Raw genomic sequence first — 17,273 nt, 5'->3', positions numbered from 1 at the left:
TCTCTCTCACTCTGTCTGACTTCTTGCACTTACCATGATACCATTTAGGTCCATGGTAGAGCCACCATGAAAAACAGTATGGAGGTTCCTCAAAATATTAAGAATTGAGTTACCATATGACCCAACAATCCCTCTTCTAGGTATCTACACGAAAAATTTGAAAACATTTGTTTGCAAAGATATATGCAACCCTATATTCATTGCAGCAATATTCATGGTGGTCAAGATATAGTAACAACCAAAGTGTTCTTTGATCAATGATTGGATAAAGAAGATGTGGTGCAGCCCTGATCGGTTTGGCTCAGTGGATAAAGCGTCGGCCTGCAGACTGAAGGGTCTGTCAAGGGCATGTACCTTGGTTGCGGGCACATCCCCAGTAGGGGGTGTGCAGGAGGCAGCTGATCGATGTTTCTCTCTCATTGAAGTGTCTAACTCTCTATCCATGGTGTTGCAAATGGTAAGATTTTATTCTTTTCTATGGTTGAGTAGTATTCCATTGTATATATGTACCACATCTTTTTTTTTTTAAATGTATTTTATCAATTTTTTACAGAGAAGAAGGGAGAAGGATAGAGAGTTAGACACTTCAATGAGAGAGAAACATTGATCAGCTGCCTCCTGCACACCCCCTACTGGGGATGTGCCCGCAACCAAGGTACATGCCCTTGACCAGAATCAAACCTGGGACCCTTCAGTCCACAGGCCGACGATGCTCTATCCACTGAGCCAAACCAGCCAGGGCTGCCCATTTTTAAATTGGATTTTTTGCCTGTTTGGTGTTGAGTTGTATGAGGTATTTATGTATTTTGGATATTAAGCCCTTGTCAGAGCCGTTGTTTACAAATACCTTCTATCATTCGGTTAGTTGCCTTTTTGCTTGCTTTTGCTGTGCAGAAGATTTTTAGTTTGATATAGTCCCATTCGTTTATTTTTGCCTTTACTTCTCTTGCTTTGTCAAAATCATAAAATCTTCTCTATGGCCAAGGTCTGTTGGGGTTCTTATCCCAGTATCAAGAAGGGTTCAGGAATCTGGAAAAAGGGCTGTGCATAGATGACATAGGAATCCAGAGACTAATAATGAATCCTGAGACGAGATATAATTTTGAAAGGCATTGGGGGTCAGAGGACCTTCAGCTAAAGGAACTGAAGACTCCCTCCTTGTCTAGGACCCTTGCTTTTATTAACACTAGAGGCCTGGTGCACAAAAATTTGTGCACTCTGGGGGGTCCCTCAGCCTGGTCTGTGCCCTCTCACAGTCTGGGACCCCTCGGGGGATGACTACCTCCTGGCTTAGGCCTGCTCCCCAAAGGATTGGGCCTAAGATGGCAATCAGACATGCCTCTGGCAGCCCAGCAGCCCTTGGCGGATGTCCACTTGCCAGCGGGGAGCAGACCTAAGCTGCAGTCAGACATCCTTAGCACTGCTGAGGAGGCAGGAGAGGCTCCCACCACCACCGCTGTACTGGCAGCCATCAGCCTGGCTTGTGGCTGAGCAGAGCTCCCCCATGTGGGAGCGGGCTGACCACCAGAGGGCAGCTCCTTCATTGAGCATCTGCCCCCTGGTGGTTAGTGTGTGTCATAGTGACCAGTCATTCCGTCTTTCTGCTGTTAGGGTCATTTTGCATATTACCCTGTTACTATATAGGATAGAGGCCTGGTGCACGGGTGGGGGCCGGCTGGTTTGCCCTGAAGGGTGCCCCGGATCAGGATGGACATCCTGCTTGGGTGCCTGGCCAGCCTGGGTGAAGGGCTGATGGCTATTTGCAGCTAGTCACACCCCCTTCAGGGTGGGGGTCCCCATTGGGGTGCCTGGCCAGCCTGGATGAGTGGCTGATGGCTGTTTTCAGGCTGGCCACACCTCCTTTAGGGTGGGGGTCCCCACTGGGATGCCTGGCCAGCCTGGGTGAGGGGCTGAGGGCTGTTTTTAGGCTGGTCGGCGACTGAAGCTCCCACTCTCTCCTTTTTCTTTTCTTTTTTTTTATTCTGGGATTTATTTACCTTCTATAATTGAAACTTCGTTGCTGTCACTGGAGCTGAGAGCTGGCTCCAGCTCTGAGGCCACAGCCTGCTGAAAGCAGGTATCTGGGGTTTGTTTAGCTTCTGTAATTGAAACTTTGTTGCTTTCGGAGCTTAGAGCCAGGCTGCAGCAGGCGGGGAATCTTGGCTTCCTCCATCACTGGAGCAAGGAACCCTCCTGCTTGCTTCAGTTGCGTAGCTGCTGGCCGCCATCTTTTTTGGCGGTTAATTTGCATATCACCCTGATTAGCCAATGGGAAGTGTAGCGAAGGTATGGTCAATTACCCTTTTGTCTTTTATTAGCAAGGATTTGTCCTAAGGCAAGGTGGAGGTAATACACTTCAAAGGGTAAGGTTTCAAAGGGTACAGAAGCATTGTCAGTTTGGGGAATAGCCTATGGCTGTTCAGATGTTTAGCCAGTAGGAGGTAATAGCATGTAGATTAAGATGCCTTTTAGCTGTCTGGCAGCCAAGCAATAATCCCTTTTCAGGTTTGGGGAAATGCCTTCAGCCATTCCCAACATGTGACTACATGTGTGACTCAACCCTGTTGAGTCCCCAAGTTTCATCAACCTTTTGAAACTCTTGAAATTATGACATACTGGAATTTGTCTCCGACAAATGTCCATAAGTTTAGTACCTATGTTTTCTTCTCTGCAATTTATTGTTTCAGATCTTATATTTAGGTCTCTGTTCTATTCTGAATTCATTTTTGTACATGGGGACAAACTGTGGTCTAGTTCATTCTTTTGCATGTTGCTTTCCAATTTTCCCAACACCATTTATTAAAGAGGCTTTCTTTTCCCCATTGTACATTTTTAGCTCCTTTGTCAAAAATTATTTACCCACATACATGTGGTTTTATTTCTGGGCTCTCAATCCTGTTCCATTAGTCTGTATGTCTGTTTTTCTGCCAATACCATGCTTTATCATTGCTCTGTAGTATGATTTAAAGTCAGGTAGTGTGATATCTCTGGCTTCATTCTTTTCTCAGGATTGCTTTGGCTATTTGGGATCTTTTGTGGTTCCATACAAATCTGATGACTTTTTATTCTGTTTCTTTAAAAAATGACATTGGGATTTTGATGGGGGTTGCATTAAATCTGATTTTTGCTTTGGGTAACATAGCCATTTTAATTATGTTAATTCTTCCAATTCATGAATCTGGAATATCTTTCCATTTTATTGTGTCTTTTTCAATCTCTTTTAATAATGCAATGTAATTTTCAGTAAATAGGTGCTTTACATTCTTTATTAAGTTTATTCCTAAGTATTTTATTCTTTTTGTTGCAATTGCAAAAGGAATGTATTTATTTTTTCTTTTGTTTCTCTTGTCTAAGGATATATATCAGAAAAAATATTACCAAGACCAATGTCAAAAAGTTTACTGCCTATGTTTTCTTCTAGGAGTTTTATGGCTTTGTGTCTTATATTTAAGTCTTTAATCCATTTTTAGTTTATTCTTGTATATGGTTTAAGAAAGTGGCCTAGTTTCATTTTTTTGTACTGTCCAGTTTTCTCAACATCTTTTGTTAAATAGACAGTCTTTACCACATTGTATATTCTTGCCTCCTTTGTCATAGATTAATTGACCATATTAGGCTTGAGTTTACTAGTATTTCTGGACTCTCTATTCTAACATGACCAGTCTTGAAAAATGTCTGTACTGTGTGTACAGTTAAAAGGTGAAAATAGTCATCTATGTTTGTCATGTTATATAATGTGGGAATGTATAATGAATTTTTTTGTAGTTTTTATTATAATCAGTTGGGCACAATGCTAGAAAATTGCATAAGCATTTGGATTATATCTTTCTAGTTTTAATATATTTACATAAATATAAAAATATATTTAGATACATATTCTAAGTAGAATAAGTGATCACTGATATTAACTGTATTTAGGTTCTCTAGAGTGAGTTATGACTTGTGGGATATTGTAGTTGAATATATATTTATGTTTTTGTTGACTAATTTAATTGTTATTTCTGTATACGCATTTTTTCTCAAGTGTGTGTTTATATAAATAAACATGGAGACTGTGGCCCTTACCTGGATCAGAATAAAATCCAGCAGTTGCCTGACCACTTTGGCCCGGGCCCTGTGAATGTGGTGCTCCGGCGTACTGTGCAGGCTTGTGTGGATTGTGGCATTGACAGTAAGGCTGTTTTTGGATTCCTTAAGGCAGATAATCGTGGAGGAGAAGTAATAACTGGTATGCTCATCTAATTCCTTATTCAGCTTTTTTTCCTAATTTGATTTTCAGAGGGCAAAGATTTTATAATATGTAGATTATTTTATAATATTTCTGTTCTTTTAACTGTTTATAATATTAGAATATTTATTATATTGATATAATAGAATATAATATTTGCATGTTTATAGACTTGTAACCCAGTTTAACTTTACTTTTGAAATATACAATGTCAGAGTAATACTGTAACATGAGACAAAAGGTACAGATATTTTTTTCTTTTATATGCTTTGCTAAGCTCATGTACAAAGTACCTTAATGATAATAAATTTTAATTTTTTTTTAGAAAACAGACTGATTTATAAGAAGCTCTAAATAAAAATGTGACTCAAGAAGTGATTCAGAGATAATTATACAGCTTTCATGATTTTGGGTCAGATACTATGACATTTGTACACATGCAATGTTTGAAATAGTAGAAAGTGTTATAGATCAGTGAGTGGGTTTCTGTTGTTTATTTTATGAATATTTTTAAATGAGAATGATTTCACAAATATAAGTTGTTATGTTTTAATGGGAGGAACTTTTATAATTTAAGGTTATTCCTTCGTAAATTACAAAACCCCCACAAATTAGAGTTATATTACATTTCCTAAATGTAATATGATGGCTTTTTTTGGATAATCATTGTAGTTCTCATCTTTCTGTGATATAATTCTGATACATATGTTTTCTTGTAATAGCCTCCTTTGATGGGGAAACTCATTCCATCCAGCTCCCTCCAGTGAACAGTGCATCATTTGCTCTTCGCTTTCTTGAAAACTTGTGCCATAGCATGCAATGTGATAACCTTTTGAGTAGTCAGCCTTTTAGTGCTTGCAGAGGTAATATTCTTAGTACTGCAGAGGATGCTAAAAATAAACCAGGTAAGAGAAAATGTAAAATTTTATAATGTGCTTTTGTTTTATATTACAAATTATAATTAACTCAAGAATCTTGTTTAATGCAGTTTTTCCTTGTGTCCTTCTCAAGGTAACATTTTATCTACAATGATAATTAGACATGTATAATATACTAGAGGCCTGTTGCATGAAAATTCATGCACTCGGGGGTGTGGGATCCCTCAGCCTGGCCTTCACTCTCTCGCAGTCCAGGACCCCTTGGGGGATGTCCACCTGCCAGCTTAGGCCCGCTCCCCGGGGGATCAGGCCTAAGCTGGCAGTCATACATCCCTCTGGCAGCCCAGGAGCCCTCGGAGGATGTGTTACTGCCATCAGTTGGACATCCTTAGTGCTGCTGAGGAGGTGGGAGAGGCTCCTGCCACCTCCGCCGCTGCTCTTGCAGCTGTCAGCCCTGCTCATGGCTGAGCAGAGCTCCCCCTGTGGAAGTGCATTGACCACCAGGGGGCAGCTCTTGCGTTGATTGCTCCCTGGTGGTCATTGCACATCATAGCGACTGGTTGTTCTGGTCATTCTGATTGTTTCACCGATTAGGGTCAATTTGCATATTAACCACAGTCCCAACAACAACAACAAAAATCACAGACATTCCAGAAAACTGGGATCTTAAGCCAGCCAAAGGAATGACATTTCAATTTTTCATTTTTATTTTTTTAATTATTATTTTCTTAGCTTTCTTTTTTTTTTTTTGCTTCTTTCTTTGTTCTCCTTTTTTTGGTTTGTTCCTTTATTTCCTATTTCTTTTCACATTACTTTTTCAACCACGTGAGCAGCAGACATGTGAGCAGCGCGCTCTTGTCCAGGGAGCATCAGCCCCGTGAGCAGCCTGCCTCGAGCCTAAGAGAAGCAGCTTCATGTGGCCTGCCCCTGTCCAGGGAGCAGCAGCTGTATGAGCAGCCCGCTTCCCCATCCGAAGAGCAACAACCACGCGAGCAGTCCGACCTGTCTGAGGAGCAGCAGCCGCATGAACAGTCTTCCTACGTCTGAGGAGCAGCAGCCTTGCGCAGCCCGCTCCCATCCGAGGAGCAGCAGCTGCGCACAGCCCACACCCTACACTAGTCTGAGGAGCAGCAGCTGCACAAGCATCTTGCCCTTGCCCAAGCAGCAGTAGCTGCACGAGCAGCCTGCCCAATCGGAGGAACAATAGCTGTGTGAGCAGCCTGCCCCCATCCGAGGAGCAGCAGTTCTGTGAGCGGCCTGGCCCCATTAGAGGAGCAGCAGCAGCCCACCCAGGCCCGAGGAACAGCAGCCACACGAACAGACCGCCCACATCTGAGGAGCTGCAGCCCTACACAGCACACACCAGTTCGAGGAGCAGATCCACAACAGCCTACTCCTGTCTGACGAGCAGCAGCCAGTCCTAGGAGCAGTAGCCCCACAAGCAGCCCACCACATCAGAAGAACAACAGCAACATGCAGCCAGCCCCCATTCAAGGATCAGCAGCCACATGAGCAGTCTGCCCCAGTTCAAGGAGTAGCAGCTGTGTGTGTAGCCCGTCCCCATCCAAGGAACAGCAGTCTCGTGATCAGCACACCCTCTGTCTGAGGAACAGCAGCTGTGTGTGAAGCCTCCCCCGACCAGCCAGAGGAGCCACCACAGCTGTGAACAGCACCCACCAGAGGAGCTGCTGTCAGATGAGGAGCAGCTGCTACCACAGCCGACCAAGGAGCAACCACAGCCCGAGGAGCCACTGCCACCCAAGGAGCAGCCCCTGAATAATTCAACATCTAGATATGTCGGTGAGATCAAACATGGGTAGACAAAGAAACCCCCAAAGGAAAGAAAAGGAAGAGTCACCAGAAAAGCAGCTAAGCAATACAGAGGCATGCAGCGTGATAGAAAAAGAATTCAGATTAAGGGTCCTAGAATGCATAAACCGGATGGAGGAAAAAGATCAACCACTTATGCAAGAATCAAGAAGAAACGGATGAAAAAATCAACAAATTATGTAAGAATCAAAAAGAAACGGATATGAAAAAATCAATAAATTATGTAAGAACCAAGAAGAAATGAAGAGTGATATAGCTGCAATAAAAAACACCATTGAAAGTTTCAACAGTAGACTAGGAGAATCGGAGGACCGAATTAGCGAATTAGAAGACAGGGAAGCAAAACACACCCAAACTGAACTGCAATTGGAGAAAAAAATTAAAAGACAGGAGGAGAGCCTAAGGGAACTATGGGACAACATACGAATAATAGGGGTGCCAGAACAACAGAAAAAGGAAGAAGGGTTAGAAAATCTATTGGAATAAATAATATTAGAAAACTTCCCTGAGGTGGGGAAGAAAAAAGTCACACAAGCACAGAGAGTCCCAAAGAAGGTGAACCCGAAAAGACCCACACCAAGACACATCATAATTACCATGGCAAATGTTCAGGACAAAGAGAGAATCTTACAGGCTGCAAGAGAGAGACGGAAAGTTACATACAAGGGATCTCCGGTTAGATCATCAAATGATTTTTCAGAAACACATCAGGCCAGAAAACAATGGATGGAAATTTACAAAGTGATGCAAAGCAAAGGACTGAATCCAAGAATACTCTATCCAGCAAGGCTATCATTCAAAATTGAAGGGGAAATAAGAAGCTTCTAAGACAAAAAAAGGCTAAGGGAGTTTATCATCACCAAGCCAGCAATGTAAGAAATGGTAAAGGGACTGGTGTAAAAAGATGAAATAAAAAGCTCAGAAAGAAAACAGCCACAAAAAATAGAAATGGCTACAAACAAGTACCTTTCAGTAATAACTTAAAACGTAAATGGACTAAATGCTCCAGTCAAAAGATATCGAGTGCCTGAATGGATAAAAAAAACATGACCCATACATTTGCTGTCTACAAGAGACCCACCTCAGAAGAAGGGACTCACACAGACTGAAAGTGAAGGGATGGAAAAATATCTTTCAGGCAAATGGAAATGAAAAAAAAAGCTGGGGTAGCAATACTTATATCCGACAAACTAGACCTGAAAGTGAAGGCCATAACAAGAGAAAAAGAAGGCTACTTCGTAATACTAAAGGGATCAATACAACAAGAGGATATAACCCTCATAAACATATATGCACCCAATGCAGGAGCACCCAAATACATAAAAAAAGTCCTAGAATATATCAAAAGAGAGATCGGCAACAATACAATCATAGTAGGGGACTTTAATACACCACTGACATCACTGGATAAATCCTTTAGACAAAAAATTGGCAAAGAAACAGCAATCCTAAACGACTCACTACATCAGATGTACTTGACATCTTCAGAACATTTCACCCCAAAGCCACGTAATATATATTCCACTCAAGTGCTCATGGGACATTTTCAAAAATAGACCACATATTGTGTCACAAAGTCTCCCCAAATTCAAGGAGATTGAAATCATACCAAGCATCTTCTCAGACCACAATGACATAATATTAGAAATAAACTACAATAAAAACAACCCAAAATACTCAAACAATTGGAAGCTAAATAGCATGTTATTAAATATTGATTGGGTTACCAATGAAATCAAAGAAGAAATTAAACATCCTGGAAACTAATGACAATGAAAAAACAACAATCCAAAGCCTATGGGACACAATGAAAGCAGTCCAGAGAGGGAAGTTTATAGCTCTACAGGCCTATCTCAAAAAAACAAGAAAAAATGGTAGTAAATCATCTAACTCTACATCTCAAAGAATTAGAAAGAGAGCAACAAGAAAAGCCCAGAGTGAGCAGAAGGAAGGAGATAATAAAGATCATAGCAGAAATAAATGACATGGAAATCAAAAAAACAATACAGAAAATCAATGAAATCAAAAGCTGGTTCTTTGAAAGGATACACAAGATTGATGAACCTCTAGCCAGGATCACCAAGAAGCAAAGAGAGAGGACCCAAATAAACAAAATCAGAAATGATAGAGGTGAAATAAGAACAGACCCCATAGAAATACAAATGATTGTTAAAAAATACTATGGACAACTCTACTCCAACAAACTAGACAACCTGGAGGAAATGGACATATTCCTAGAAAAATACAACTTTCCATAACTCAATCAGAAAGAATCTAAAAATCTCATTAGGCCAGTAACTATGGAGGAAATTGTAGCAGTCATCAAAAAGCTTCCAGCAAACAAAAGCCCAGGACCAGACAGCTTCACAGGGGAGTTTTACCAAACATTCAGGGAAGACCTAAAACCTATCCTCCTCAGACTACTACAAAAAATTCAAGAGGAAGGAACACTTCCAAACTCATTCTATGAAGTCAGCATCACCCTAATACAGGGGTGGGCAAACTTTTTGACTCGAGGGCCACAGTGGGTTCTTAAACTGGACCAGAGGGCCAGAACAAAAGCATGGATGGAGTGTCTGTGTGAACTAATATAAATTCAAAGTAAACATCATTACATAAAAGGGTACGGTTTTTTTTTTTTTTTTTTTTTTTTTTTTTTTTTTTTTTAGTTTTATTCATTTCAAACGGGCCGGATCCGGCCCGCGGGCAGTAGTTTGCCCACGGCTCACCTAATAACAAAACCAGGTAAAGATAACACAATGAAAGAGAATTACAGGCCAATATCCCTCATGAACATAGATGCCAAAATCCTCAACAAAATCTTAGCAAATCGGATCCAGCAGCACATCAGAAAGATCATACACCATGACCAAGTAGGATTCATCCCAGCGATTCAAGGATGGTACAATATCCACAAATCAATAAATATGATACATCACATAAACAAATTGAAAGAAAAAAACCACATAGTCAAATCAAGTGATACAGAAAAAGCATTTGACAAAATCCAACACCCATTTTTGATAGAAACTCTCAGCGAGGTGGGAGTAGAAGGATCATAAAGTTAATAAAAGCCATATATGACAAACCACAGCCAACATCATACTCAATGGACAAAAACTAACACCATTTCCCCCAAGATCAGGAACAAGACAGGGATGCCCACTCTCACCACTCCTGTTCGACATAGTACTGGAAGTATTAGCCATTGCAATTAGACAAGAAGAAGAAATAAAAGGCATCCAAATTGGAAAAGAAGTAAAACTGTCCTTATTTGCAGATGACATGATATTATACATAAAAAACCCTAGAGACTCCATCAAAAAACTACTAGACTTAATAAATGAATTTGGCATTGTAGCAGAATACAAAATTAACGCCCAGAAATCTATGGCATTTCTATACGCCAGTTGTGAATTTACAGAAGGGGAGACTAAAAAAACAATCCCATTTACCATCGCACCAAAAAAAATAAGATACCTAGGGATAAACTTAACTAAAGAGGTAAAAGACCTCTTCTCAGAAAACTACAGGATGTTGAAAAAGAGATATAGGAAGACATACACAGATGGAAAAACATACCATGTTCTTGGATTGGTAGAATCAACATCATTAAAATGTCTATACTACCCAAAGCAATCTATAAACTCAATGCACTTCCCATTAAAATACCAACGTCATATTTCACAGACCTAGAACGAAGTCTCCAAAAATTCATCTGGAATAAAAAACGACCCCAAATAGCCGCAGCTATGCTGAGAAAGAACAAAGTAGGTGGGATCTCAATACCAGATATCAAACTGTTTACAAAGTCACTGTTCTCAAACCTGCCTCGTACTGGCACAAGAACAGACATATAGATCAATGGAATAGAATAGAGAGTCCAGAAATCGACCCAAACCAATATGCTCAATTAATATTTGACAAAGGAGGCAAGAACATACAATGGAGTCAAGATAGTCTCATCAATAAATGGTGTTGGGAAAATTGGACAGATAGAAGCAAAAAAATGAAACTAGACCACCAACTCACTCCATACACAAAAATAAACTCAAAATGGATAAAGGACTTAAATGTACGATGGGAAACCATAAAAATCCTAGAAGCATCCAAAGGTAACAAAATCTCAGACATATGCAGAAGAAATTTCTTCAGCGATACAGCTCCTAGGGCAATGGAAACTAAAGAGAAAATGAGCAAATGGGACTACATCAAAATGAAAAGCTTCTGCACAGCCAAAGAAACCATCAACAGAACAACAAGAAAGCCCACTGCATGGGAAAACATATTTGCTAATGTTATCAGCAATAAGGGTTTAATCTTCAAAATTTATAGGGAGCTCATACAACTTAACAAAAGGAAGATAAACAATCCAATCAAAAAATGGGCAAAGGACCTAAATAGACACTTTCCAAAGAGGACATTCAGAAAGCCAAGAGACATAAAAAATATGCTAAAAGTCACTAATCATCCGAGAAATGCAAATCAAAATAACAATGAGGTACCATCTCACACCTGTCAGAATGGCTATCATCAACAAATCAACAAAAAGCAAGTGCTGGAGAGGATGTGGTGAAAAGGGAACACTTGTGCACTGCTGACGGGAATGCAGACTGGTGCAGCCACTATGGAAGACAGTATGGAGTTTCCTCAAAAAACTAAAAATGGAACTCCCATTTGATCCTGTGGTCCCACTTCTAGTAATATATCCCAAGAAAACAGAAACAGCAATCAGAAAGGATATATGCACCCCTGTGTTCATAGCAGCACAATTCACCATAGCTAAGATCTGGAAACAGCCTAAGTGCCCATCAGTAGATGAATGGATTCGAAAACTGTAGTACATTTACTGGATGGAATACTATGCTGCTGTAAAAAAGTAGGAACTCTTACCATTTGCAACAGCATGGATGGAACTGGAGAGCATTATGCTGAGTGAAATAAGCCAGTCAATGAAGGAAAAATACCACATGATGTCACTCATTTCTGGATAATAAAGACCATTATAAACTTATGAACAAAAATAGGTACAGAGGCAGTGCAGCCTCGAAGAGACTATCAAACTACAGCGGGAAGGCTGGGGAGAGTTGGGGGGCGGGAGGGTGGGTAAGAGATCAACCAAAGTACTTGTATGCATGCATATAACCATAACCAATGGACATAAGACATGGCGGTAGGGGAGGCCAGGGAATTGTCAAGGGCGGGGAAAAAAAAAAGGAGACACATGTAATACTCTTTGTAATACTTTAAGCAATAAAACAATTTTTTAAAAATAAGACACACAGGCAATGGCAGCTTTTTAAGGTGTAGTAGTAACACAGGTGATCACAATTTATTCTACATATATTTTATGCTTTTATATTTAATCCGTAATATTCACACTTTAAAAATTACAACAAATATTCATGTGGCTCTATGTATATCTAGAGTGATACTTTTGTCTTTCTGTTTTACCTATGTTATCATTTTACTTGCAAATTAAACAGAAGAAAGTACAAAAAATTTTGCATATTAACCTTTTATTATATAGGATAGTTACAAGAGGCCCGGTGTACGAATCGGTGCACCAGTGGGGTCCCTTGGCCTTGCCTGGGGGATCGGGCTAAAACTGGCTCTCCAATATTCCCCGAGGGCTCCTGGATTGAAGAGGGCACAGGCCAGGCTGAGGGACCCCACAGGTGCATGTTTGGGGCTGGGCAGGGACGCGAGAGGTTGGCCAGACAGGGAGGCCCCGGGGGAGGGCACCAGGGTATGTCTGGCCTGTCTCACTCAGTCCCGATCAGCCAGACCCCAGCAGCAAGCTAACTTACCAATCGGAGCTTCTGCCCCCTGGTGGTCAGTGCATGTCATAGCAACTGGTCGACCAGTCGACTATCTCCCCCTGATAGTGCATGTCACAGTGATAGGTTGAGCAGGCCTTAGCATATCATTAGCATATTACGCTTTGATTGGTTGAATGGATGACCAGACGACCAGACACTTGGCATATTAGGCTTTTATTACATAGGATTTTTGTTCATTCAAAGTGAGAAAGCAATTTCTTTTTGTATTCATAATGAACTTGAGAATCAAAACCTGAAAGATATTTTATTGTGGTTTGATTTGCAAGTTGAACATCTGTTCATGTGTTTATTGGCTATTTTTATATCTTCTTTGGAGAAATATTTATTTAAATCCCTTGCCCATTTTTAATTGGCTTCTTTATTTCTTGTAAATATATTTATTACGTATGTAATAAAGCAAATATTATATATATGTTTGTGTATATATTACATATACATATTTACTTTTTAAATATATGTATAATACACAAATAATATTTTATACATCTTGTATACAAGTTCCATATCAGATATATGGTTTGCATATATTGGGAGGGGTAAAAGTAGGTTTATAGTTCATTATGGAAAATGATACAATAATTAATAAATGATATTAAAATAATAAATTCTGTTTTACATACTGACAACTGTAAACTTACTTTTGCACCACCCTGCATTTTCTCCCATCCTTTAGGTGACTTTCACTTTCTTGATGGTGTGCTTTGAAGCACAAAAGTATTTAATTTTCATGAAGTCCAATTTATCTATTTTTTTTTTGTTTCTTGTACTTTTGGTATCACATCTAAGAAAACATTGCTTTAATACATGTTCAGGAAGATTTACTTTTATGTTGTCTCTTAAGAATTTTATAGCTGTTCTAGTTAGGTCATTAATCTATTTTAAATTAATTTTTGTTTTTGTTTGGGCACAACGTATGTTTTACTTTATACAATAGTTGAAGGTATCTTTACGTACTGTGACTTTATAAATTATCAATACAGTCTCCTTATACATGGTACAGTTTCCCATGGTTAACTGCAGTCCAAAAATATTAAGTGGAAAATTCAGGAAATAAGTAATCCTTTAAATTGGACACCATTCTGTGTACCATGATGAAATATCACTTTGCCTCACCTGGGATGGGGATCATCTCTTTGTCCAGTGTGACCACATTGTGTATAGTACCTGCTCACTATTCACTTAGTAGCTGTCTCAGTTATTAGATCTAATGTCATGGTATAGCTGTGCTTGTGTGTGTTTAATTAACTCTTATAGTAGCCTAACACTACGTCACAGTGCTACGTCATTCAGCTCACTTCACCTCATCACATAGGCATTATATCATCTTACATCCTCACAAGAAGAAGAACGGTGAGTATAGTACAATAAGGTATTTTGAGAGAGAGACTACATTCACATAACTTTTATAGTATGTTATAATTTTTCTGTTTTATTATGATACTAGGGGCCCGGTGCACGAAATTCGTGCACTGGGTGTGTGTGGGGGGGGGGGGGAGTGTCCCTCAGCCCAGCCTGCCCCCTCTCACATACTGGGAGCCCTCAGGCGTTGACCCCCATCACCCTCCAATCGCAGGATTGGCCCCTTGCCCAGGCCTGACGCCTCGGTCAGAGGCGTAGACCCCCATCACCCTCCGATCGCCTGATCGGCCCCTTGCCCAGGCCTGACGCCTCCACCAGAGGTGTCAGGCTTGTACAGGGGACCCCCATCTCCCCCCAATCACTGGCTCTGGCCCCCGTCCAGGCCTGAGGCCTCTGGCCCAGGAATCATGCCTGGGCAGGGGACCCCCATCTCCCTCTGATCGCTTGCTCCACCCCCCGCCCAAGCCTGACACCTCTGACCCAGGCTTCAGGCCTGGGCAAGGGGACCATCATATCCCTCCAATCCCCGGCTCCGCCCCCCACCCAGGCCTGATGCCTCGGCCAGAGGAGTTGACCCTCATCACCCTCCGATCACCAATCACCGGATTGGCCTCTTGACCAGGCCTGAGGCCTCTGGCAGAGGTGTCTGGCCTGGGCAGGGGACCCCCAGTTCCCCGTGGTTGCAGGCTCCGCCCCTGCCTAGGCCTAACGTCTCTGGCCTAGGCGTCCGGCCCGGGCAGCGGGGACCCGCAGCTGCAGTGGCCCCGTGATCGTGGGCTTCGCTTTAGGCCCAGGCAAGGGACCCCTAGCTCCTGGGACTGCCAGCTTCGACTGTGCCCAGCTCCCATCGCTGGCTCCACCCCTACTTCCTGCTATCGCTGGCCAGGGCGGCAAAGGCGCCTGATTCTCCGATCATGGCTGGGGGGCATGGCTGCCCCCCAACTCTTAGCTCCCCCCTGGGTTTCCGATCACTGTCAGTGGCAGGGGGCTTCTTCCTGCTTTCCCTTTCGCCTCCCTGCATTGTGCCTACATATGCAAATTAGCCGCCATCTTGTTGGCAGTTAACTGCCAATCTTAGTTGGCAGTTAATTTGCATATAGCCCTGATTAGCCAATGAAAAGGGTATCGCCATACGCCAATTACCATTTTTCTCTTTTATTAGTGTAGATTGTTTTTAATCTCTTACAGTGCCTAATTCATAGACTAAACTTTATCATAAGTATGTGTGTATAGGAAAAATTATAGTATATATAGGATTTGATACTGTCCATGGTTTTAGGCATCCAGGGGTCTTGGAATGTACTCTACATGGACAAGAGGGGACTCTTGTACTGTCTAGTGTTCTTCAATTTCAACTTTAAGGAGTCCCTTTAGTATTTCTTGTAGGGTATCTCTGCAATTGTGGAATTCTCTCAGTTTTTATTAGATTTATTTGATGCTGAATTTACTTCTGGGCCACAAGATTTTGTTTCTTTAGTTTCTTCTGGAATAACTTTTTCTTCTTTGCAACCTCCTCTTCTGGTTTAGGAAAAATTTCCTTTTTCAGTAAGGATCATCTCCATGTGGCAGGGAGAGCTCATGTATGTGTTAATTTGCCCATGAGCTCTGTAAGTTCTGCGCCACATCTTGGGAGATTTATTCACTTGGATGTGGTCAGTGACCAGAGAATCAAAAGCTAAAATCCTTATGTTCAGCATTATTCTCTGCTTTCTTACGCACATGCAGCAAAAATTCATTGCTCTTTTTGGGTCACTGATCCTGCATCCAGTCCCACTGTTCGGCCTGGGCACACCTACCAACTCCACCATTGTAATGATAGAATGTTATATGTTGTTTCTTGTAAAGTGATATCCTTCAGATACTTGGTGGGTTTTTGTATATCCATATCCCTGATGACCTGAGCAGTTTCAGGAGGGTTCTTAAAGTAAACACGAAGATTTGAACCACTTAATTTGCATGATTTGGGGGATTTTCTGGGTCAAGTGAATAGCGAAACATTTTAGAGGTCACCTCAGACTGCTTATGGGAATAGTCTCAGTTTTTGTTTATGGAGAATTTCTTATTTTCCTCTTCATTTTTTAAAGGTTACTTTTGCTGAATGTAGAATTCTTGATTGACCATCTGTTTGTTTCAGAGATTTGGATGTGTCATCCTACTTCCTTCCGAAGTTTGTAGTTAGTTGCTAATCTTATTGAGACTCCCTTGTATGATTTGCTTTCTCTTGTAGATTTCAAAATTCATTTTGTCTTTTGCTTTTGACAGTTTTTTTTCTAGGTGTGGATATCTTTGAATTTATTTTTGTTGGATGTTGAACTTTTTAGATATGCCGGTTAATGTTTTTCATCAAATTTTGGAAACTTTTAGTCATTATTTCTTTAATTTTTTAAAAAATATATTTTATTGATTTTTTACAGAGAAGAAGGGAGAGGGATAGAGAGTTAGAAACATCGATGAGAGAGAAACATCGATCAGCTGCCTCCTGCACACCCCCTACTGGGTATGTGCCCGCAACCAAGGTACATGCCCTTGACCGGAATCAAACCTGGGACCTTTCAGTCTGCAGGCTGACGCTCTGTCCACTGAGCCAAACCGGTTAAGGCTCTTTCTTTAATTTTTATTTGTTGATTTAGAGAACAAGAGAGGAAGGGAGGGATGGAGTAAAGAAGGGAGGAAAAGAGAGACAGTGAGTTATTGTTCCACTTATTTGTGCATTCATTGGTTGATTCTTATATATGCCCTGACCGGTAATTGAACCTACAACCCTGGCGTATAGAGGCACCACTCCAACCAACTGAGCTACCTGGTCAGGACCCATTATTTCTTCAAATATTCTTTCTGCCCCTTTCCTGCCCTGAAACTCTTTCATTATGTATATTTTGTCATGCTAGATGGTGTACCACAGGTCTCTGATATCTGTTCATTTTTGCTCATTCTTTTTTCTTCTTAATCCTCAAACTATATAATCTCAATAGACCTTTTTTAAAATTTATTCGTTCTTTCTTCTACTAGTTCAAATCTTCTGTTGAGCCTATCTAGTGAATTTATTTCATATATTATACTTTTTTTAAAAGTCCCATATGTCTTTTCACTTCTTTTTTTATTGTTTTATTGGTAGTCTCTATTTGGTGAGACATT

General features: G+C 40.9%; 1 protein-coding gene and 1 pseudogene across 2 annotated transcripts in view; one reads left to right on the top strand and one right to left on the bottom strand.

The window, feature by feature from the left end:
- SCML2 (Scm polycomb group protein like 2) overlaps positions 1-17,273 on the top strand; it is a gene marked incomplete at its 3' end in the record, with an annotated part of 98,575 nt that overhangs the window by 69,289 nt on the left and 12,013 nt on the right. The window contains exons 10-11 of the mRNA XM_081081895.1: positions 4,025-4,228; positions 4,951-5,133. Coding sequence (XP_080938021.1) covers positions 4,025-4,228; positions 4,951-5,133 — 387 coding nt within the window. The remainder of the gene's footprint in view (positions 1-4,024; positions 4,229-4,950; positions 5,134-17,273) is intronic.
- LOC308510921 (large ribosomal subunit protein uL22-like) lies at positions 15,583-16,136 on the bottom strand (annotated as a pseudogene). Its single transcript has one exon. The product of its transcript is annotated as a large ribosomal subunit protein uL22-like (transcript).

Source organism: Myotis nattereri (assembly GCF_964212035.1).
Source record: "Myotis nattereri genome assembly, chromosome: X".
Lineage (NCBI taxonomy): Eukaryota > Metazoa > Chordata > Mammalia > Chiroptera > Vespertilionidae > Myotis > Myotis nattereri.
Note: the sequence above shows the minus strand (reverse complement) of the source record. Positions and strands in the feature narration are given on the sequence as shown.